The sequence below is a fragment of the Panthera pardus genome, unplaced genomic scaffold, assembly GCF_024362965.1.
Source record: "Panthera pardus isolate Hobbes unplaced genomic scaffold, ASM2436296v1 HiC_scaffold_6, whole genome shotgun sequence".
NCBI lineage: Eukaryota > Metazoa > Chordata > Mammalia > Carnivora > Felidae > Panthera > Panthera pardus.
The window spans coordinates 125668099-125692938 of NW_026526991.1; the positions used below are offsets into that span (position 1 = coordinate 125668099).

At 44.0% G+C, this 24840-nt stretch overlaps 1 protein-coding gene across 3 annotated transcripts in view; it reads left to right on the forward strand.

The window, feature by feature from the left end:
* Positions 1 to 24840, forward strand: part of RSU1 (Ras suppressor protein 1) — a 201925-nt gene that overhangs the window by 31354 nt on the left and 145731 nt on the right. For 2 of the 3 annotated variants that reach the window (XM_019460672.2, XM_019460670.2), the window contains exon 3: positions 8401 to 8451. The exons of the other annotated variant lie outside the window; for it this stretch is intronic. In XM_019460672.2, the coding sequence (XP_019316217.1) occupies positions 8401 to 8451 (51 nt within the window). The remainder of the gene's footprint in view (positions 1 to 8400; positions 8452 to 24840) is intronic. 3 annotated transcript variants of the gene reach the window in all.

Genomic DNA, 24840 nt, shown 5'->3' on the forward strand with positions numbered 1-24840 from the left:
GCAGCTCAGGGTGGAATCTGAAGACCTCAGTTGTCGTCTTAGTTCCAAGTCCGGTGGTCGGTGGGACCCCCGAAAAACCACTTGGCCGCTGTGGGCCGCAGTTTCCTTACCTAGAAAATGGGAGGGGCTTCAGCATTTTGATTTCTAGGGTGCTGTAACTGACTTCTAAAGCTGCACCTGTTTTTCGTTACACCAATAACGTGGTTTATGCTAGAAAAAGTAGTGTAGATTGTAACACCACGCAGGTAGGTAGGCAGGTGGATGCAGAATAAAATTGAGTCTGGACCGTGAAGATTTTACCAACCCTGAAAAAATTTTCAAGCCTTTCCCTTTTCACGGGACTTTCAAATGAGCTTATCTCCTTTATGGCACTTACATTCCACAACGTGGCCTCGTGTTCTCTCGCGTCCCCTTATTATTACAGAGTAATCTTGTCGAGGGCAGTCAGTGTGCCCCACTCACATGCTGTCCCTGTCACACTGCCCGAGTTCGGTCCTGCAAAACAGTTGCAGTTCACTGAGCATGTGTTAATACGGCCCTCCTTACACCTCAGGAGCAATTAATGACTGCACACCCTAGGTGACTTGGCCTATTTTTCTCTTGGATTCTCCCAGCCATCTTCAGAAGTACAGATTTTCTTTGCATTTTTTTCCTGAAGGGGAGACTGGGAGGTGGTGCGTTTGAACAGGAATGGTGTGGCCTCCACTTTTTTAATCACGCAGTGACTCGGGACTAGTATCTCTTGACTTAATGTCCCAATGGGCAGAAAGCCCCCAATCAGTGACCTGCTCACGGGGGTTCTCAACACCTGTGAATTCTTTGGTCACGTACATTCATTTGCTTTCCTGTTGAATGAAAGGGCAGTTTAATTACAGTTGTTAGACCCGTTATCTGCAAATAGTATAATTTAGTCAAGCAGCTTCAGAACCTTGCTACCGGAGAGTTTTCAACTCACTTTCAATAATTAGTTGTGAAATAAGGGAAAGCTTTCATATCCTGGTGATATTTTTTTTTTTTTTTTTAGGTTTTTAGTTATGAGCAATATTCAGAAAAAAAAATGTTTTTATGATTCTGGGTGTGTTGATGAATATGATATTTGTATTATATCTTAGTATTGAACATTTTATTTTCTGCCTTCACTCTGATATATTGGCAAAAGCTGCATATTTAAGAAGATCCGATCTGTATCTTACTACCAGGGGTGAAATAATTTCAGCCATGCGACACAGGCAGGCATTTTAATCATGCATCACGGAGACGCAGAACCCAAATTGGTCAGCATTGCTTTCGGATGCTGACGTCTGGCTGGCTTCCACATCCCTTTGGAGTCTCCGAATCAGGGTTATTTAGGGCTGTGGCTGTTTCCAGCCTACTGGGGAGCCAAAGTGGAAAAACCATTTGAACCGTCCTATATTTCAAGTTCAAATCAATTCTTTTTTGGCCTACAACTTTGGGGGGAATTGAATTAATGGAGGGCACTATTTGTGATCTAATCTGTCATTGCACAGAATTTGAATCATGCCCCCAGAGTTGCCAAACAAGGCCGCCCTCTTTGAATATCCAGAAGTATGGTAGTTTTTCAAACATGGAGGTCTTTACCTCCACAAGAACTGTCAGAAGGGGGTAAACCATTTGCCCTCTGGTGATAGCAGTGTCTCTCTGACTTCTTCCCTTTGGGACGCAGTCTCTGAGGTAAACTGGGAATTCCAGTCCAATTTCTGTCACCAGTTAAGAACCTTTTATTTGAAATCCGGAGGTGGCCAATTCTGACCTATAGCAAGATAGCGGAATCCTTCAGGTCCCATATCGTATTGCGTGTTTTCAGGTCTCCTTCCCTGTGGTTCACGCTGGCTTTGTTTTTTCCCTCTGGATGGAAATGCCATTCTGTGAAGTTACAACTTTGTCCCTTCTCTGAAGGGCTACCAGAGGAAACATTTGCCTTCTCATTTGCCGAATAGAAAAAGTAGAGACAATTTCCAGTGGGCCCATCACTGTGTTATGTTAGGTTATTTTGAAAACAAGGCTGTAATGTCATCTTATGGTGCTGTGGATCTCATCAAGTGGTTTTTTTCTTATGCTGCCTACTTTATGCTGAGAGAAGGAAAAAGCCAAACTGATTTTGTTTTTTCTTATATATTTTTAAATGTTTATTTTTTTTTTGAGAGAGAGACAGAGTGAGACAGAGCACTAGTGGGGGAGGGGCAGAGAGAGAGGGAGACACAGAATATGAAGCAGGCCCCAGGCTCTGAGCTGTCAGCACAGAGCCCGATGCAGCATTCAGACTCACAAACCGCGAGATCGTGACCTGAGCCGAAGTCGGGTGCTTAACCGAATGAGCCACCCAGGTGCCCCCAAACTGATTATAAATAATAATAATAATAATGATAATATCTGCTTCCATGTGTTATCTGGAAATTACGATTCTTTTCCTAGGAATATTTAGTTCTTTGAGTTTTCTGGATTGATTCCATTAAAATACTGGCTGTCCCATCCAGTCCTGTACTTTGCCTGTTTTCCATCCGTTTGCTCAGGGAAACCTGGGATGGCATCCATAACCTCCTGTTTCTGGGTCCTGCAGGTATACCCTCTGCCCTAAAGCATTTTTGGATGTGTCACCCCATAATAAGTAACACCTCTTTCTCAACTACCTTTTGTCGTTTTTAATCTGCTACTCTTGTGTCGCTGTTCCTTTCATAGCCTCCATTTTAGCATTTTGGGGCATGTTCTGTGTCCCCTAAAGTGAGAAACTATGTAGTTTGCCATCCAAACCGGGACAGTTTCGAGAGGGGCAGTCCGCATAATCCAACACGTCCCCAGACTCAGCAGGACGCATAGCCGATGGTACTTCGTAGAGAATGTCCACGGTAGAGCCTGTTAGCATTCTGAGTGTGCTGAGTGCCCGAATGAGTCCTTGATTATATTTCTTGTGAAATTATTTAACCGGCCGGTTCCTTTTTGAGCATTTTCCTGCTGATTCCATTCTTGGCTGGAGAATAAATAGTCATAAATCACGTGTCCAGTGCCAGCAACCTCACCCATCCCTCCTTCCTCCACTAATACCTCCTTCACAACAATTTTGTTTCCCACTGTTCGTTCTGGCCTGAAGAACATTATTCACCCAAGTGCCATTTCTAAAGGCTAGAGGCAGAATGATGGGCAAGACACCGCAGGCTTTAACTGTGTATGTCAACACACTCTGTAGTCATCTGGTTGATTTTTGAAATATATTCTGCTTTGAAAATGCCTAGGCAAGGCATAGTCTAATACTGCTTGAGGAATTTTAATAACAGTTTGTTCGTCCTGTTCTGGTGCTGCTCATGCTTGATGGGTTGTGGCTAGTGGGACCGCTAAAGTATGTTATTCACACGGTGAAAGATCTCCTAGTGTGTGATTAAGATTTGCAAGGTAGGTCGGTGGGTACAACCTGCTTCCATTTTCCCAATGTATTTGACCATGGCGGCTTTTGTGCTTTTAAATAATCTATTCTATTTTGGTAGACCCTTTCTCCCTTCTTTTTTAACAGCACAGTTTCTATACAAGACTCACAATGAGCTCACCATTGCCAAGTGGAGGGGAGTGGCGGACTGTATAAATACGTTTGTCGCAACTCGGTCTTTGCCTGTTCCAGGCTTTGTGATTGATTCTGTGATTCTGATTCTGTCCAACTTAACTGCCCTCCCCGCATACCCGGCCTGGAGTCCTTTGTTGCCCTAAATATTTTCTCAAAGACCTTTTATTAGCTTGCTCTTTACTGCTCTAATTCCCCCCCAACCCCCCCCCCCCCCACCTACTTTAACATGTAGCTCTGCCCAATAGCATGAGAGAAAAAGTATGTCCTCGCGATGCTGTCAGGTGAAGCCACAACTGCATTTCTCTTTATTAAACCAGAAAAAAGAACTTGTAAACTTTGTCACTTTCTCTCCTGCTAAATGCTTGCTGAAGGAACGTGAGGAAATGATTGAAAAGAATCCACTTTCCCTAACTAAACCTTCCATTGTGAATGGTGGCTGGGAGAAAGAGCCGAAAAAGTTTTTTTCTAATTAGTTGTGATATTTTAGGAAACATTAAGACAGGAAGAGATGGGAGATTGTTCATTTTCTTTTGTAATCAGGATTGATTCCTGTGGCGCTCAAGAGGAGTGGTCTGCTAGTATGTGAGGCTGCTCGTTGTCTGCTGGTTTCAGTTTGCCCCATCTTCTGCCCCTGATTTTTAGCTGCCACAAGGTCACCTGGAACATAAGACTACGTTTCTCTGCCTCCCTTGCAGCGAGGCCTCACCGTATTACAAAATTGTGATTAATTGCTTGCAAGTCAAAGTACCATGTGCAGCTTCCTAGAAGTATTCAGAAGGAGGAAGCCTTCTTTTTTTCTGTCTTCCTGAGAGGGATGCAGACTGGATGGCTTAGCTCAGGCAGCCATCTTGAACCGTGAGGTGGGAGCCATGTGTTGGGGATGGTTGAGCAAGGTCCCTGATGTTTTCCTGCTCAGCACACACAGGATCGCCTGTGAGTGAGTGAGAGACAAACCTCCGTTGTGTGTACTCTTTGTTATTTGTGGCCTGCTGTCACATGAAGGTGACCGTAATCTTAACCTGTACATCTATAAATTTTTTTCATCTGGTTTGGTATGAGGGTAGCTGTTTGAGATTCTACCCCCCCCCCCCCCCATATCAGACTGTATACCTCAGATCAAGGAATGCTTCATTGGTAGACAAGGAATCTTGACTTTTAAAATGTGCAAGATGTTTTGCACTGTTTAAAATCTTAAACATCATGGGAGAAGCCACCACTGTGACTCTTTTGAAAAACCATGAAAATGCTCGTCTCCTCCCCCATTGCCTTTCTCTTCCCCCTTCTTAATGTTTCAATCCTAAAACCAGTCAGTGGGACAGAAAAAGAGAGGTGGTTGGGGTCAGGAGGGCCTGGTGGCCTAGAACGGGGTGTGGGAACCTGTGTGGGGAGAGGTGAGCATCTGTGTAGGTGGGGGAGCCTGGCCCGTGAGGTTCCAGCCCAAGCAGGAGAAGGAGCGTGTCGCTGTGGAGGGACAGGTGAGCAGGGGAGTCTGAGCAGAGTGCAAAGCAAAGGTGTCCCAGAAGGAGGGAGGGAGGTAGGAGAGATTGGTTACTGCATTGGTTCTTGAGTTGGATAGTGGAAAGGACACCAATTCCCCAGAGGCTCTTCACCTAAGGAGTTAATAAAGGCACAGGATACGGCTTACCAGGGGTGAGAAAGCATTGGTGAACATCTGGGGCCTCAGCGGCTCACTGGGTTTGCTTCCCAGAGTCGTTTCTTAGTTGCTCAGGACCTTGCTCTCCAGATTTATGAACCATCAAGACGTGAGTGAGGAATCAGTGTTTGAGGAGAGCCTGGGCAGAAATGTCCAGCAATGTCTCTTATGCCCAACTGGGCATGTACCTCGTAGCCAGGCATAAGCCATCAGCCTCCGTATCCCTAAACAGTGTAAACAAGCTGGCCCTGGGGGTTTCAAGTTTAAGCTGAACGTTGTACATCTCTAACTACTCTCTGTTTGTCCCGATCTTGACCAAGCATCAGAACCAGATTTCCGGGTCCCCCTGCAAATACGCATAGAGCCGTCCCCGCCCAGCTGTAACAGAATTCCATTTCATGCAGTTATATATAGGCTTATTGATTACATGGTAAGTAGGTTAGAGATAATGGAAGCCAGGGTGCTCATGTTAGAGAAGGGAATTACAAATATGGAAAGGGAAAAAGCTAGAGTGAACCGAATGATGTTGTATTAGAATTGCATGTATTGTTGTGAACTCAAGGTTTTGAATAGTGAATCGGTATAGATCGTGTGTGTGTGTGTGTGTGTGTGTGTGTGTGTGTGCGCGCGCAGCGCGTGCGTGCGTGTGTCCATGCGGATGCGTGTGCAAGCTCTGTCCACTGAGAGGAGCTGAGAATACTGAGCCCCAAATAGCAGTGAGCACATCTGGTGTTCAGATTGTGTCTTATAAATACCATTTTCCACAAAAAGGACCCAGAGCTCATTAGAGAAATGGTGATTTCAGGGCTGCGGCAGAAAAAGGACAAGATGATCCGGGATATCCTGTGCCCGCAAGCAGGGAGGTGCTCAGGGAGCAATGGAGACCTGTCACAAGGACAGCAGCCAGCCTGGATGGGCTCCCTCTGGCCAAATCAGACAATCTGAACACTGACACGAATAATAACAATAGATAATAATCCATTGACTGCAATAGGGAATCACAAAGCTCTACAAAAATAAAGAAGTACATTGCAGTGTCTCAACAGCAACACTGTTGACATTTGGGCTGGATGATCCTGAGCAGTTAAAACCCTGCTCCGCCCAACTGTTTTTGCAGGAGCGCCCACGCTGTGTTTTAGCTCTGGACATTCCTGCAAGGCAGCGGGCTGCCTTGTGCCTCGTAGGACGCTTAGAAGCGTCCTGGCCCCTGCCCTCGAGACGCCTCTGCTTTAGACCGGTGCTGTCCTAATACGGATGCAGTGAGAGCCACATGGGAAAGTGTAGGTTCTTAGTGGCCATGGTTGTTAGAATCAGAAATGTTGCAGACATTGCCAGACGTACCATGAGGGTAAGGATTATCCTGGTGGGGGATCATGAAATATGTGGAACAGGAAATGTGAAACATGAAGTACTCTCCCTTCCTCATCCCCTTTCTCCCCTTTATTAATTACAAAGGGGAAAAGAATACATTTTCAGTGGAGAAGCCTGGCAGGCAGAAGTGATCCAGGGAAGATCATCAGTGACAGGACGGACTGAAATCGTGTGCCACCTGATAGGAAGAAGAGCACAGCATTTCTTCGACGCTCCTGCCAAAGATGCTTAACCTAAATCTAAGAACAGATGACAAACCTGCCCGGAGGACATAGTGTAGAATAACTTGGCCTGCAGCCTTCACAGTTGCCAAGCTCATGAAAGTCCAGGAGAGAGAAATGCAGGCGACAGGTGACCTAAGAGGGCCGGCAGCTGCGTGCAACGGGATCCTGAACCGGATTGCTTTCTCTAGAACAAATGATTGGGACATTTGGTGGAGACAGGTGAGGGCCAACGATTAGGCAATTCCGACGGGTGACAGGAAGTCCTCGGCCTGGGTGGCTGTGCTGTGGTTTGCCATAGGATGTCATCGTACGAATACTCCGAGCTTATGGGGCATCGGGCCCGCGGCGTAATCTCTAATGGTTCAGGGCAGGAAAATAGGTCTCTGTACTGCATTTTGAATTTCCTATAACTTTCTGAGGACTGAAAAAAAAAAATACAAGTTATGGTCAGGAGTGATCTATTCATTTTCTTGCAGGCATGCTAAGACTTTGCTTGAGAAACATTTTTGTCTTCTTCTTAGGGAAGAAATTCTGCATTAATACAATAATGTTCTTAGAGAAAGAATATTGGAAAGATGCCTAAATCTGTTTGCTTATTATGTATAATGTGTATTTAAAACATATGCTGGTCATCCTGTGGAGCTTTAGAACCCAAAATGGAAGGCAGGTCACTTTTCTTCTTGGACTTTTTTTTTTTTTTTCTCCTGGTGGATCTGTGTGTATTTTCTTTCTTTATGGTTGGAAAACCTTCTTTTAATCAAGTCTGTTCTTGTTTAGTTTAAAACTTCACAATACTATATGAAACTGGCGAACAATGTGCAGGGGCTTGGCAACATCAACCAAAATAATTTCAGAGGATTTTTTTTAATATGTTAGTAACTTGATAGCGTGTAGAGGAATTTCTGGGTTGCCAATGGACATAGATGAAGTACTGTGCTACCTGTTTATTGTGACATGATCTTTCTGTCTTCACATGATTCAAAAAAATTTTAAGTTTATTTATCTTGAGAGAGAGAGAGAGAGAGAGAGAGAAAACATGAGCAGGGGAGGAGCAGAGTGAGAGACAGAATCCCAAGCAGGCTCTGTGCTGATAGCACGGATGCGGGGTTCGAACTCATGAACCGTGAGATCCTGCCCTAAGCAGAAATCAAGAGTTGGACACTTAACTGACTGAGCCACCCAGGTGCCCCTGATGTTCGTTTGAGTACAGGTAAGGCATTGTGCCTCTCCAGGCTCTGGGGACCCTTCTTCTGACTGGCACACCTTATTGAGATGGATGCCTCAGGCTAGGCCAGCAGAACAGTTCGCCTAGCAAAGCCAGTCGGCCCTCGTAATGTTTGATCCTGTGACATCAATCTCGTTAGCTCTAACTTGCTGTGCTAATTGCCGTGTTAATTGTATAACTTTTCTTAATTTGGCTTAACATTTAACAGTGTTACATGAAGGCTTGCTTCCATTTTTGTGAGTGGTAGCATTTCAACCCGTGAAGATAATTTAACGCTTTACCTTGTAGGAGTGTGGGGATAATTCGTGTACATTTACTGACTGTGATTTTTTTGTTTCTTTGTTTTTTTTTACAGTCTCCTTATCCCACATCACACAACTGGTCCTCAGCCATAACAAGCTAACAAGTGAGTTAACTTTATCGTTTGTTAGACACTTTCTGACTTTGAGGTAATATTGTGATACTGTAGATTCTTTTGTTTCCTTTGAAGACACTCATGACAGATGATATTTGGGGAAACCTAAGATCGTTTTTGGTGACACTATGATACATGAGCATATTGTCCTGTATTTTGTGCTTTTTTGAGAATTCTCGCCTAACCTGTGTAAACTGAAGACAGAATGACATTGCTTCTCTGGAAACGGTCCCATTCAGGGGTGGTAAGTGCTACAGCGATCTGAATGGCCAGGAGATTCGTTAGTATTTCATGAAAAAAAAGGACTCCAAAATAATAATGTAAGAGTTCTTGGCTTTCTCTGTACTTCTCCTGAAAAGGGGAATAATTAACTGTTGTGATACTTTTCTTCTCTGATCAAAGGGGGGGAAACCCACAAAATTGTAGAAGTTCTATCAATCTGCATCTGTATTTTTCACATTTTTTTTTTTTTTTTAATTTTTTTTTTTCAACGTTTTTTATTTATTTTTGGGACAGAGAGAGACAGAGCATGAACGGGGGAGGGGCAGAGAGAGAGGGAGACACAGATTCGGAAGCAGGCTCCAGGCTCTGGGCCATCAGCCCAGAGCCTGACGCGGGGCTCGAACCCACGGACCGCGAGATCGTGACCTGGCTGAAGTCGGACGCTTAACCGACTGCGCCACCCAGGCGCCCCTGTATTTTTCACATTTTGAGTCTGGTCCCCAAGAGGAATTCCCTGGGGGCATGGGTGGTGTCATGGCCTGGTTAACCTAGAGGACATTTGATAGCTATTTTTATGACAATACCTCATGTGAGTGATAATGGGCCATTTTATTCTTAGAGCTGTGCCTTTAAAGATTGTAATGACAGGAACCCACTCTCCTTTCTCATTCCTAATTGACTGTCACTTCCTTGTGCTTGCCATACTTCCTGCAGACTTGAATGATTCTCTAATCATGTGGTGAGAATTTGTTAGGGAGCTTTCTGAGTCCCATGAAATTGAGCTGGGTGTCATGTTGAGGGATTTGTGTCGTGAATCTGTGTGTGTGTGGGTGCATTATATAGTGCTCGAGACATTGTCATTGAGCTGTTGATTATTGAGAATTAAGAAGGCAGTTAAGGCCCCTCATGTGCAGGAAGCAGGCAGATTAGTTCCTTTTCAGCAAAAAGCACATATTTGTAAGGCCAAGGCAGAGTGGCACAATGGTCACCTTTGAGTAATGGTGGTTATAGAAGCTGAAAGTTATGGCTCCAAGTCTCATGTGACCTTTTTTTTTTTTAAAGTTCATTTATTTATTTTTGAGAGAGAGAGAGAGAGCGAGAGAGAGCACATCCCAAGCAGGCTCCACACTATCAGTGCAGAGCCTGAGATGGGGGCTCAAACCCACAAACCGTGAGATCATGACCTGAGCCGAAATCAAGAGTTGGACGCTTAACCGACTAGCTGATATGCTGGCATTTTCATGGGTTTCAAAACAAACAGTCCAGCTGTCCACTGAGACCATGGTCCTAGTTTAGAGGGTACTGCAGTTTTATCTTGAAAGGTGGACCGTGTAACCCCTGAATTCCCCAAGACTGCGTGAGAAGTTCCTGAAGCTGTTGCACAATTCACAAAAATAGCTAATTGCCAAGGTTCCCGTGGTTAGATTTGCATCATCAGTAGAGCGAAAAGAGTTTACATTTAAATGCTTTGTTCCTATTACATCATTAATTTATCTGTTCTTTAAAAAAGAAAAAGAAAGAAAGAAAGAAAGAAAGAAAGAGAAACCTTTCAGGTGTTTTGAGATTTTTTTCAGTTGTAGTTCATTTCTTTTTACATGTCCACAAAGACAGAAATCTTAGATGGGTGAATCTGTTTCTTTCTCCAGGCATCTAAGACAAGATGAATTTAGAGAGGCATAAACATGGAGTTAAATTGTATCTCTTAAAAACATTGACTGTGAATGGATTCAGACTTCAGATTTCTTCCTTCCCTGCTTTTTGTTTTTTGTTCTTTTTTTTTCCCCCCATGTGAGACACTCTTGACCTAATCCAGTAAACTCTAATTAATCGTCTTGGTAAATTCTGTTTCAAGCCATTGTGTGCAGTGTCAGTGACACTCGATCTGTTCCACTAAGGTCAAATTAGCATCCTTTACTATTTTTCTGGCATTTAAATGAATGACTTCGCTATGGTTTTTCCAGTATTTATAGTAAATATGTCCATTTGATGGAAATATAAATATGCATGAAATCTAAGAGGCTGAGCACACCCTCCTGTCACTTTGTATTGTAATCAGTGTCTTTCACTTTCTGTGTTTTTTAATAGGACCTGGCTGACATTGCTACATTAAAGCCAGTGGGACACGAAAGATAAACCGCTCAGCCCCGCTTTTATCTTGCAAAAGTAGTGGTGTTTTTCTCTGAGTCTGCCAGTTACGCTGTTGTTTGACATTTCCACCTGTGTACTTAGCGAATGAGTGACGGGCTTGCACAGACCGGGACCTCGATTTGGGGACACCGTGTGATGCTGGAGTCAGTGTCTGCAGAGCCATCAGGGACCGTATGGCATCAAATGGACTTCTTTCCCTGTTGGTGGTTGTGACATCGACGGGTCCTATCCACGTGGTCCAAGTGAGGCCACGGGAAGCTGGGCGTGGTCAGTCACATGATCCTTTCGTTCGCCCGAGATTCTGTAGTTTTCCCTATCTGAGTTCACAAAGAATACTTACAAATCGTCAAGCCAGTCGCTATGAGAGGTTCATCATGATTACAGCATCACTATTTAAATTTGAGCCGGGAGAACTGGGGCAGCGTGGACGGGTTTTGGTAGAGTCCGGGGGGCTCACCCTGCCCGAAACAACTCTCCTAGATGGGAGCGTCTCCCTGACGCGTTCAGAGGAAAGGCAGAGCAATGAGTGAGTCTTTTCCCTTCTTCCCTTCTGCTCTGATCGGGCAGGTGCTAGCTGGGAGCCCAGCACAGGTTCTTCGTGGCCCAGGGAGACTGGTTTCAGAGTGAAGATGAGGTTATGGCGCCGCGCTGCCCCTTCTGAAACCGCATTCATGCTGTGATAGCAAGCACCCCTGGGGGAAGGTGCAGTTCGCCTGATTTTCAGAACCCGCCCTCATCTGGCCTGTCCTCCTCCAGCCAGTGTGTCCTCCTCCAGCCAGTGTGTCCTCCTCCAGCCAGTGTGTCCTCCTCCAGTGCGGCAGATGGATGGGGGGTCGGTCTCTCCCCTGGCCGGCCCTGCCTCTGCACCTGTGCCACCTTGCCTCTTCTCTTCTACTCTGCGCGGACTTGCCTCCTCATCCTCTGCCCGAGGCTCCCCTGACTACCCTGGGCAGTGGGAAATCTCTCTTCCCCAGACTCCTGTTGTTCACAGACCCTTACACCACTGTGGCCCCGCTTGTCCTTCTCTGCTTGATATTTATTCCCTCTCTCCAGACAGATCGGAAGTTTTCTCCAAAGTGGGGACCGTTCGTTTCTCACTTTGACACTTGTCACCCAGCACGTGGTGGCTTGCCAGCAGTTGCCTGTGTCAAGCAATAATGATTGATAGCGGGGAACAGTAGGTGACAGGGAGGTCCTGACAGGAGACAGCTGGCCTGAGGTCAAGCAGTCTGTGTCCAAACTGCACGGTGTCAGGACTAAGTGGGATGGGGACTTGAGTCGATGTGGCCCCCACACACACTCTGTTTCTTACTCGTGGGTTCGTGCGACACCTACTGGACTACGAGTGCCCTAGAGGAGCGTTCTCTGGGACACCTGGGTGTCCACGCTCTTGAGTTCAGCTCAGGTCGTCGTGATCTCACGTTTCGTGAAATTTGGCCCCGCATCAGGCTCTGTGCCCACAGTGTGGAAGCCTGCTTAGGACTCTCTCTCCCCCTCTGCTCCTCCCCTGCTCATTCTTGCTCTCTGTCAAAATAAATTTATTTAAAAAAAAAAACAAAAAAACATTACCTTATGTCCTGGAAATTGATGTCCTTATCGCGTTCCTAGTCATAGGGACCCTTCTTGGTTGAGGAATGAGGTCCTGGGAGGGCGCCCCTCAGGTGCATCTAAGAATCCACAGGTGGGAACACTGGCGCTGATGTTAGGAGGAAGCAAGGGCACACCTTCCCCCAGAGGCCCCCCTGGACTCGGCTGTCACTTCTCAGGAGGGCGTCCTTTTGCTCTTACGGATGTGACAGCTTCTGGGCCTCTTCCTCTAACACTTAAAGGTGGTTTTCTATGTTTAAGGGCCTAGGTTACTTACTGATTCCTTCACTGAGGTAATCGCATTATCATTTCCTTGAGCTGAGGAGCCCTGTCTGATGCTGTTTTGTATCTACCCTCAGAAAAGTACCAAAAGCATGGTGAACATCAGATGCTGGGCCCTCAGTTAATGCTGGTTGATTAATGGATTGGCAGGTGATGAGTTGTGCTTTGTGCTAAGTCAGAGCAGACACATGACGTACCCAAGGGCTTGCCAGCTCTCCGTGTGTTGGAAGAAGGGAACGTAGCGGTGATTTCAAAGGCTGTTTCCTGTGCGTCTGTCCCTCTGTTCCAGTCCTTGTCTTTGTCATTACTCTGCTTTTTAAGTCAGTGTAAGCTGAGTCTTTTTATTTGGCTCCATAATCTCATACCTGGTTTTTATGGTGGTTTGGAAGCGTTAGCTTTGTAAGTGCTTTTTGTTTTCTACTTGTTTTCAGTCTTAGAATTTCATTTTGAGGCTGTCATTTTAGGACTTTTCCACCAGAGGTCACTGTTGAGATATGTATTTTTTTCCCCCCCAGGTCTTTTGCCCAAAGATTAAAAACCAAATTTGTGTTGTCAGATTAAATTTTTTGCAGGCTGTTCTGCTGTGTCCAGTAGGGTATGTTGCTGTTGCCATTTACGTGGTGCAGCTTGTGCCATAATTGAGGTAGATCCCTCTAAGGATATATGTTATTTTTTTGTTTTGCTCCTGTAATTATCGTTCAATCTCAACATACTATTTTTTAGTGTTTATTATGGCTGCTTTCTCAAGCTACGAAGTTTTCTTCTTTACGTCGGAAGAATTTTATCGCCTTCTGTAGTATTTTGTATTTGGCAATGTGAGATTTTATTCCTGGGGAAGAAAGTTTAAAATATGTATATGTGTAACCAGATTTTAATAACCATGTATTTTTTCAAATGTAAAGCTACAGAATAAATTCTTAATCTTGATAATCTCCAAACATTTGAACAGATGACTATAGGCATGTATTATTTTTCTCGAATCTGCCAAATCTGAGACATTAAAAGAGATCACAGTTCTTTAAATATTTTCTTCCCTAATAGAAGTTTTAATTAAAATGACTTTCTTTGATCTGAATCAAAAAGAGAAAAACAACTATGTAAAACTCAGGGAAATGTGCATTTTGTGTGTACTTTAACAGATTTTTCTACTAAACACCACTGTGTCGGGAAGGATACTATGCTTTATGAAATGAATTACACTCTGAGTCAGTGATAAAACAATTTCTGGGCATAATTTTTTAGCATGAAGCTTTTCTTAATTTTACAAACAATTTTATTTTTGTAGCAAAACCCACATACAGATATTGCTAGCACCTTGAATATGACAATAGTGTTTTATATTTTATGACTCATGCATTTTGAGGCTTAACTACTCATCATTTTGTGTAAGAAATGCAGAGGATATCATTTCACTGTGTGTAAACGTTGAACAGCCAGCTCTGTGTAAACCTTTCATGAGTGCAGGTCTCTGGATGTAACTGTTCACTTTTATACTTTGAACTCTGAACTGTCATATAAAACCTTTCCTTGAGCTTTTAGGAGTTTTGCCTGCAGTATGAGGCCTTAATGTGACCGTATCTTGTCATTTAATGTATCGGAAATGGCTAGTCAGGCAGTAAACCTAAGTTTTATGGCGAAACATGTTTTATTTTTTTTAACAGACTATTTCCTATTAGTTACAGCTTATGTATGAATTCGAAATTATAATGAATAAGAAGTACTAGGGGTTTTTTTTAGCTATTTCAATAATTTATAGAAGATAAGGTTTTAAATACGTAGAGGTTAATACAATGTTTTAAAATTTTATGTAGATAGTGTATTGATAAGATAGCTAAAGGTAAATGTTGTTATAAATGAATTAAGTGGCATTTTCCACGTGAAAATAATGGCATAATTCTCAGAATATGCAGATCCAATTATATTGAAGAAAATGAAGCAGTTTTTTTAAAGCCTGATAAATTAAACCCTTTTCTACAGAGCTCATAGATTGTTGAGATGAATGAGAAAAATTAACTGTCCCAACTCATAAGAATGACCTTCACCAGTGTGCAGCACCTTTCTGTTCTGAAGTCTCTAGTCAGTTCTTCTTCCATAGATTATTTGTCATGCCTTATGCAAAAGTTCTTGTGCATGGCTTGTATGAAATTAAATCGAGGGGGAATATGCAAAATAAATCGTCTGTGTGTCATGAATTTATCTTGTGACAATGTCAAAACAGCTTGCTGTTTGCATTTTAAGAGAGTATAAATGTATTTATAATACAGAGGCTTTGATCAATAGCTTATTTTTTTTAATTAGTGCACATTTATCAGTTTGTTACTATGCCATCATTTGAATGATTGGATTTGGAGAACTACATACATAGTATCTTGGGGTCTAGCAGCTATTAATTAGACAGTATCCGATGATACCGGTGGTTAGTTTACCATAAAAAAATTGACGTGCACTTGGGAGTTTGTCGTTCCTTTTGGTTCTAGTTAGTAAATGAGCCTGCAGGGTCATCATGCGGAAGAATCTGTTGCCCTTGTAGTCCGGGACCAGCCGAGTCTGAGGCCACTGGGTGAAGTTGGAGAAGCTGACTCTCAACGTGTCCTTAGTTCAGAGACGGTGATGCACGGATCCCGCGCTACAAACCGATACGTTCCTATTCTAGGATCTCTTTTCTTGGGGTCCTACTCAGTGCTACAAGGAAGCCAGCTGACGTGTAGTGTGTTAATTCTTCCACGGTCTATTTTTAAATGGAATGACTTCAGTTATGAGAATTTCAGAACGGTGGCAGGCTGTGGAGAAAATAAATGTGGGGGCAGTTTGGATCTGTCCTTTTGCAGGTCATAACTGGCCTGTCTGGGGAAGCTGATCTTGAAAAGCGTTTCGTTTTACTAAGACTCTCAAACACGATTGATTGAATAGCAAAAATTTATATCTAAATTATCTGTTGACTATTTCTCCTAAATTGTGTGTGTGTGTGTGTGTGTGTGTGCACGCACGTTCATGTGTGTACTATGGAGAAGGGTGGGAGAAGATATTCTAGGAGGTACATTTCATCGGTGTATATATTCTTTACAGACGTTCTTAATATTTCATAACTCACCAGCCTTTTTTAATAGGGTGAAACTGTGTCAATGGCCCCTAGAAAAATGCACATAGGTTTTGTGGATCCTATAAAAACCATCCATAAATTCTTTAGGGGTGCATGTAACTCAGATTTAGAAACCCTAGAGTAGGGGAAAGATAACAGTATATTTGCACTGTAGATATACTGGTGCTATTTCTTAGAGATATTTGCTGGAAAATTGTACAAAACTTTAAAAAGATGACTTTCTTTTTTTTTAAATAATTTTTTTTAAACTTTTATTCATTTTTGATAGGGAGAGACAGAGTGACAGCAGGGGAGGGTCAGAGAGAGAGGTAGACACAGAATCCGAAGCAGGCTCCAGGCTCAGAGCTGTCAGCACAGAGCCCGACATGGGGCTCGAACCCACAGAACCATGAGATCATGACCTGAGCCAAAGTCAGATGCTGAACTGACTGAGCCACCCAGGCACCCCTAAAAAGATGATTTTCAGTACAATGTGAAATTCACTTTTGATAACTTGTAAAAAATGTTCAAAAGCTCCACCTACTTTAGCTGCTGAAATTTACATTTTGTTAAATAAGAATTTGTAATCTTGAGCGGAATGCATATATATTGTTAACCTTGAATATAAACTACCCATTGTTTTACCAGCAAAAAATGGGCTTATTCAGGAATAGCAGAGAATTGCAATTTGCTGTGGCAAAACCATAGACAAGTTGGGAGAACAAAGGAGAGGGGCAGCTCCTCTGTGGAGGAGAGGGAGAAGTTGGGGATGCTGTTATAAACAAAAAGCCCGTTGGCGTAAACTGGTTGCTGGAAGTATAGTGGTTTTTCATTGGCTGAGTTGTGACTGTCTCTCATTGGCTGGTCTGTTGCCAGGGGGAGGAGGTAAGCCTTTCTTCCTTCGGCAGAGATGGTAAAGTGGTTATCTGTGTGCAAGGTCCAGCTCTTCCTCTTGGAGCTACAGTTGGCAAGGGTAGGACGTGTGTGCTCCCCCTGCTGGCCTCCCAAGTCCATTTTAGTGAGATTTCCCTTGGGTAATTTTCACAGTATATACATATTTCAGTTCCCTTAAAACCTTGAGAATGAATGCCTTTCCCATTTCAATTTTTCTTTCTCTTTGCCAGTCAGCCTGCTAGGACAGAACGCCACTCTGATGTGATTGGCCACCAGTTAGCAAACTCATCCACGTCCTTTTCAGATATTTTTAGTATGAACCCTCTTGTCTAATTTTTGACTCTTCCTGTAGCCTTTTCCTCCTGCCTGAATATATGCTTTTCTGATCACCTGGTTCGTATCTGCAGGACCTGCCCCTCTTCAAATCTTACTCATCCTTCAGAAAGTTGAGATGAATTCTCTTCTTGCCCCACAAAATCCGCCTGTCCCACCACGTGCCCTGTGTGGCAGATGACGTGTAAGGCCCTCCCAAGTTTCTTAGACTCTGAAGGGCCGACCTTACATACATCATGACTAGAGCGTGGAAAGAAGGGAGGCAAAGAACTAGCATGTATTGACGTCCTCCTCTATGTCTGATAGAAGCCACAGGCCTGGAGCCATCAGGCAGCTGGAGCTGGAAGGTGGAGGGCTTTTCACGGCCTCCAAGCTTCTGTGCTCACCATTGCCCTGCTGCCCCTCCCGATGATGTAGGTGTGCAGTTTAAATATCCCACCCCTGTCCATCTAGGAGGAAGCTTGGCCCTGGATCTTAACATATTCAGATGGAAAAGTAGGGAGAATTCCAGAAGTTAAAAGGCGAAGGTGTTATTCTTAGAGGGGGCCTTCCCAAAGCTACTGGTGCAGGTTGTGTGGATTTTTCTAGCCATGGGCATTTATCCCCCACTCTCTTTCTTCCTCATGTAATTACTGCCTTCCTTGGCATTGAAATGTAAGATGGGGAAAGAAGAGAAGCAGCCCTGCGTGCTCTCTTGCTGAAGTCGTTCTTAACTGTAACAGAAGACACAAACTGTTGGCAAAGCATGTTGTGTTTGTGTATGAATTTGATGTCTCCCTCTTCATGTTAATATTCGAGGATTGAGGGGCATCTGCCTGGGTGGCTCAGTCGGTTAAGCGTCTGACTGCGGCTCAGGTCACGATCTCATGGTCCGTGAGTTCGAGCCCCACGTCGGGCTCTGTGCTGACAGCTCAGAGCCTGGAGCCTGCTTTGGATTCTGTGTCTCCCTCTCTCTCTGCCCCTCCCCCTACTCGTGCTCTGTGTCTTTCTCTCTCTCTCAAAGTTAAATAAACATTTTTAAAAAATATTCGAGGATTGAGTGTGTGTGTATCATATAATGATATTTAAGAGCCTGGAATAGCTCTTTTTATGACACTGAGCTTGCTTTCTGCATTGATTGAACTTTGGTTTTGTTTTCACATTCTCTTCCTTCTCACCATCTCATCACCTTCTCAGAACTTCTTAGGTATCTTTTTCTAGAGAAATCTCTGTCCTCTGCTTGTCCTTCACTACATGTCACTCCATTCCAGACCATCGAATGCCACTGCCTTTCCTCCCAGTGCTGCTTCTCTCACCCAGCTCCCTGCTTAAAGCTGTTCGCTGACATCCTGCCTTGCTGGCAGTGAAGTCTCAGGCCCTGGACTGTAATTCCCAAGGTATGTTCCTAAAAGAATTCTGGCTTTGGAAGTCCTCCTCAAGATTGTGTAGACCATTGCTTGGTTCTACATTGCTTGGGCAGTTAATAAAAGATTCAGAAATCAAGTAAATTTTGCATCCTCAGAGGAGCAGAAATCTGTGCTTGTCAGCTTTTTAGGAGATTTGTTTGGCCTTGCATACACATTTTTTATAGCCCAGGGACATATATTTTTGCATGTTTGACTTTATACTGTAAAATCTGCCATAACGCTTGCTTGTAACTTTTCTTTCCTGATTTTTGTGGAATTGATTATTCTCAATGTTGCTGAAAGAGGAGGGTTTTGTTTTGGGGTTTTTTGTTTTGGTTTGGTTTGGTTTTTTGGGTTTTTTTTGCAGTGAATTAAGTCAGGATATTTTTGGTTAGTAAAATTACTTAAGCTGCAGAACCTTAAGGAGGCCCATGATAGGATACAATAAATGTGTACCTCTAGGTGTGGTGCTTAGTAAATACTGTTGATTAGCTTAAAGTCGCATTGCTGCTGTCGTTTGTAAAGCTAATAATGGTTTGGGGGATGTTGGCCTTTATTGGGTGGACATTTAGATATTTTGGTATTTTACTTTTACCTTGAGGAACGTGTAGATCCTTTTAAATGAGAACCTGTTTTACTGTTTCATAAACTTTATGTTTTTAAATAACCCATAACTACTGTAATTCACTGTTTTAATAGCTGCTTTGGGGAAAATCCCATGAAATCTGTAAAGCTGGTTAGCGTTAGTATACTTTTGAACTAAACATTCTTGGGCTAAGATATAATTAGTTCGTTACCCACCTTGTGTTTTTGGCCAGAAAACAAAAGTCATTAATCACTATAAATACAAATGACCTTTTTCGCATATAAAATTCTGAAGAGCGTAATTATTTGTATGCGAGACTAAAGAGATTCTTCTTTACAGGTAATCATTAAAATGGCATTCAAGACTGTGATTGCCAATTTGCTGGAAGAATTGGCATCTATATAATGAGTCTAGACGTCCTGTCTGTGGTAGGAATAGACAAATGTCCCTGTTACTGAGGATTAAAGGGACTGTCCTTTTACTCTGGCCAGGAATGCCCCAAGTTCATAGTTCATGTGGTTTCTGATCTTTTGGTTTCTTCCCAACTTACCTTATTCAGAGTACAGGGGGATGGATGGTGGTTGACCAGGACTGAATTCATCCAATACTGGGGCAAGGAAACATTTGCTTTCACCACTTATGTGATCTTTGTTCCCTCACTGTACGGAGAATGAATAATCTCACTCCTTTGGATGTATTCGCATGGTTTTTGTAATTTTTCTAATAACTTTCTTGTAGCACTTTATCTTAGGGATCTAATAACTGGCCTCATTTAACTACCTGCCACCTTCCCTTATCCTTCCCTGTTAAAGAAATCTTACAAAGCAGCAGAAGCATGTCAAAGTCTAACCGAACATGTTCATTTGTTATGGCAATCAAGTCTCCTCTTTTTAATATAAATACAGGGTTTGGGGAAAGGTTTGGGGAAGGAGTGCTGTCTGATTTATTTTGCTCTGCCTTATCCCATATGATGGTGTCTTTGGGCTTTGTGTGGCCTGTGGGTCAGTGGCACTCCGGAGATTGGCACGAGTTGGTAGCGTTTCACCCATTGCAGGGCCAGGAGCACACCCACCACTGGGCCATGTGCTGGTCTTAGCCCTGGCCGTGGGCAGTGGTTCCTATTAAGAACCCTCTCTGAGTCTCCCTCTTTGGACCCTTGGGGCGGGTGGCAGTCCCTCCCTGGTTTCCCATGTGGAGGCAATGGCTGAGCCCCGAATTCAGTTTTACAAAGAGGCGTGCAGGCCGAATCCTCTTGGCCTTCATGCTATAGCCTAGTGCCTTTCCTTTGTAGGAATCTCCAGATTAACTAAAACCCCCCAAAACAAAAAAGCCTGGTGTTTCTGCAAAAATAGTTAGGCACAGCGTAGTTCTAAGTACTCAGAAGTTTGGTGGAAGGTGGCGGGTAGGGTTCACAACTCCGGATTTCATACCCGTGCTTATGATGAAAACCTACATGTGTTCTGAGCGGCTTCCGGCTTCCCAGCAGCCGTGGGTGGTAACGTGGTGCATGGTCTATTGCTGCCCTTTTGTAGCTGAAGAGGACCCGGCTGTCGGTGCCAACCATATGGCTCTAAAGACCAATGCCTGACCCGCCGGCCCTTCCGTGGGTTGCACACAGGCGAGCGCCTGTCCTTATGTTTTGCAGGGTGCCTGCTGCTCCCAGAGCCTGTCACTCTTCTCAGTTTTGTTTCTTTGCCTCGGGCCACAAGATGCTTTTGTTCGAGAAGCCCCCGGATCGGCTGCACCCCAGCTGGTCTGTCTGTGCTGTCATTACCACCCAGCATTCTCCATTTAATTCTCCGTGTTTTGACGGCCAGAAGTGTAGCAAGGGGCATCTCTTCATAGGACCACGCTTGGTCATGATGAAGTTGCTGCTAAGTGACTTAATTCGATGAACTAGGGAATTCAGAACTTTGCCTCTTACATTGTTCTTTTTCCTCAGTATCTCACCATAAAGATTTGTATGGGTGTCACTGAAGCAAATGAGAGTTCATCCACCCGACGCACAGCAGATCAACAAAACTGACCAAGCTTTTGCAGTGGAAGAAAATAAGCTTTATCTGTTGGTCTGGTGCCACCCAAGAGAGTTGGGGGGCTAATACCCCAAAGTCCTGAACTCCCCAGTAGCTTACAAGTGAGGATTTTTTTAAGTTCATTTATTTTGAGAGAGAGAAAAAGAGTGGGGGAGGGTCAGAGAGTGGAGAGGAGAGAGAAAATCCAAAACAGGTTCCATGCTGTCAGCTCAGAGCCCCACATGGGGCTCCATCCCACGAACCCTGAGATCATGACCGGAGCTGAAATCAAGAGTCAGACACTTAACTGACTGAGCCACCCAGGTGCCCCACAAGTGAGGATTTTTAAGGGCACGGTTTGAGGCAGGGTCTTCTGAGAAGGTGGATGCTGTTGATGGGAGGCCCATGAAGTCACATTAACAGATACTGCTTAGTTACTTCTGGTGCTACTTCATCTGCTCCCGTGGAAGGGGTTCCATCCCAAGATACTTGGAATCTGAAAGATACCTCTGTTCTTCGTGTTGGAGATTTCATTAGGGGCATTTGGTGCTTCTGTGTTGAGGGCGTTGCTGGTTAGCTGCCTGTAGGTGCTCAGGATAACTGGGTACATGTGTAAGCTAGTGGGGTTGTATACTTCCTGTTCCTTTGAGTGATAAGCAGGAAGTCCCGCCTCTTGGGCCTGGTTCTGTGTGTGCCAGGCCCAGCTGTGCCTGGGCGTCATATGACCTCTAGTGTTTGTTTTTTCCTCTGAACTGAGGATGTGGATGCTAGCTTCCTGGGGAAGCAGAAGCTGACTGGAAAGTATAGGATTATAGCCCCCAGGTTGGGTGGGTCAATCAACCATCTAGATTGCCTTTTGTGGGTTTTTTTTCCCCCACTTTTCATCAACTCAGAGTCTCAGTAGCTTACTGAGGTGACAGAGAAGTCTTAATTTGGGTGATCTTACTTAGCATTATATCGTGAAGGAAGGGACATATGTACTGGATTAATGATTTTGATGTCCCCAGTAAATTAAAAGTTTTCTGAACAAAGCGTTGTCGTCCCTGGACCAGCAGCATCAGCATCCCCTGGAAACTTGTAGAAAATGCAGAATCTTGGGCCCCATCCCAAACCTACTGAGTCAGGAACTCTGTGGTTTGCATTACCCACCCCCCATCTGTGCTGTCAGAAGCCTTCCAGTAATTCCAATGTACTCGAATTACATCGAACGTTTGAGACCCCCCCCCACCCTAGAGCAGCATTATCTAGAACTTTCTGCAGTGAAGGGAATGTTTTCTATCTGTGCTGTCCAAACAGCAGCCACCAGCCATTTGTCATGTGGCTTGTGTGACCAGGCAACTGAATTATTAATTGTACCTAATTGCAACTAATCTAGATTTAAATTTATTTCTTTTTTCTTTATTTATAATACTTTTCATCCAATTCCCTTCCCTCCCCCCATCTTCCACCTCTGGTAACCATAACTCTGATCTCTTTTTTTCTGTGAGTTTGTGTGTGTGTGTGTGTGTGTGTGTGTGTGTGTGTGTGTGTTGTAAGCTTCCACATATGAGTGAGATCATACCGTTTTCGTCTTTCTCTGACTTACTTCACTTAGCATGATGCCTTCTAGGTCCATCCATGTTGCTGGAAATGGCAGGATTTCCTTTTTTATGGGTGAGTGGTGTTGCGTTATGTATACACACACCCCGTTTCATTGTCCATCCACGCATCGGTGGACATCTTGGTCCCTGTGACTAATGCCGCAGTGAACACGGGTGCAGATATTTTCTGGAGACAGTGATTTCATTTCCTCAGGATGAATACCCGGAAGTGGAACTGTCGGATCATATGGTAATTCTAGTTTTAATTTTTTGAGGGACGTCCATACTGCTTTCCGTCATGACTGCGCCTTGGGCAACCCAGCTCCAGAGTGTACCTGTACTTTTTTTATTGTGATAAACTATAGGCAATAGTTTATTGTGATAAACTATTGTGATGAACTAGTAAGCTTTTAAAAACAAGTTACTGGTTATGGAATTGTTAATTTTACATCCCCGAACAAAACACTCCTCAAGTGAAGGTCCGATTGCCATAACAGTCGTTTCTTCAGGTTTTTCCGTTGCACGAGACAGCTGACTCTTGCTCGCTACTGGGTCAACTGTTGATTAGAGTTGGAGCGCTCTGGCCTGTCCATTGTGTCCAGCGAGTGGTTTCTGAGGCTTCCTGCCAGAGGGAGCCTCGCAGGGGGTGTTAATGTAGGAGATTAGGCAGGTCCCCTTCCGGCCCTGACTGGGGAGCCCACCCTGGGACTTGGGCTGACTCGTAGGGTTGTCCCAGAACTGCAGAGGCCAACTGCTAAGTCTGGCTGGCTCATGCTCCTCACGTCAAATGAGAATAACGTTCAGGTTCTAGATTTAGGAGGGCTTGAAGGAAAAGAGGCTCCTGCTGGGCTCTTTAGTCTGAATTGTTGTTAACTGCCGGAAGATAACTTGAGGCTAGTCCCTGGGTATAGCTCCTGGGGTGGCAGGACCACATCTTTGTCACCCTTGCTAAAACACAGCGGAAACTCTGGCCCGAGAGTGTTCCCAGTGGTCCTCTGATCCTGTGACTAAAGCAGAATGTGGCATTTAGGAGCCAGGGAACACCTGAGAGCGGTCAGGGACCTCTCTCTCAAACGTGGCAACTGGAGTCTTAAAATCAAAGCAGCCGTTTTTGACAGAAAATGACACTCAGTGCTCTGTCATAAGCAAAGTTCTACATGACTGAGCTTCCTAATTGAGGACCTCATTTGTTGCATTATTTAAATCCATATTGTTGATTTTCTTAATCCAGCTCTTTGGAGAATCGTAGAATGTTAAAGCCAGGTGGAAGAGAACTTAGAAAGGGTCACAATCCAGCCAGGACTCCTGTGTCCACACAGCACATGGCCCGCTGTTTCCCTTGTATACTCAGCTCCTTGTCATCTCTGGACTTTGTGCTCAGCTGCGGTCACAGTCACAAACAGAACAGATCGACGAAAAGGCATGTTGCAAGGGTGTAATTAGAAATACATCGGGGCACCTGGGTAGCTCAGTCAGTTAAGCATCTGACTCTTGTTTTGGGCTCAGTTCATGATCTCACGGTTCCTGAGTTCGAGCCCCACTCTGGGCTCCATGCTGACAGTGCGGAGCCTGCTTGCGATTCTCTCTCTGTCTCTGTCTCTCAAAATAAATAAACTTTAAAGAAAATAAATCTATCGATGCTGACCATTCACTTACATTTTGAAATACTTCATGCTAATGTGTCAGGCAGAGATCTTGAAAAATTTCACCAGAGTATTCTGACCGGTGACGTATTACTGCCATTTTTTCCCTAAAGGCTGCATTTGTTCATGTTGCATGTGTGTATAATTTAGTTATTGCACAGCTCATATTGTTAACTGGTTCTTTTTTTATGTATAATTTCATTAGAATTAGTTTTCCAAGCCCAAGAGCTGTTTCCCTTTATCGACTCTGAGACTTCTTTTGTAACTCACTTTCTTTAAATAGATCACCTTTCTCACTTTAATCCCAGACGTATTGAAATGCTAGGTGTTAAAAGTGTGGCTCTATACACATCATAAGCATTCTCTAAATACTGGCTGAAAGAGTGGATGCTGTCCCATCCAGCCAGGTCTGAATGTTAATTTCTTCTGATTTTTGCTACGGCCAGGTGGAGGGAATTCTGTAATTGAGAGAGAATATTAGCTGTGTAATGTTTTTCCCTTTTTAGCTTGAATGGAGTCTCAACAACAAAATTCATATGCATACAAAAGGCTGGGAGAAGTAGAGTAAATTGAATGTAGGGTTATTGTTTGTGTCCACAAAACAAAGCCCTAAATCACATTTAGCATAA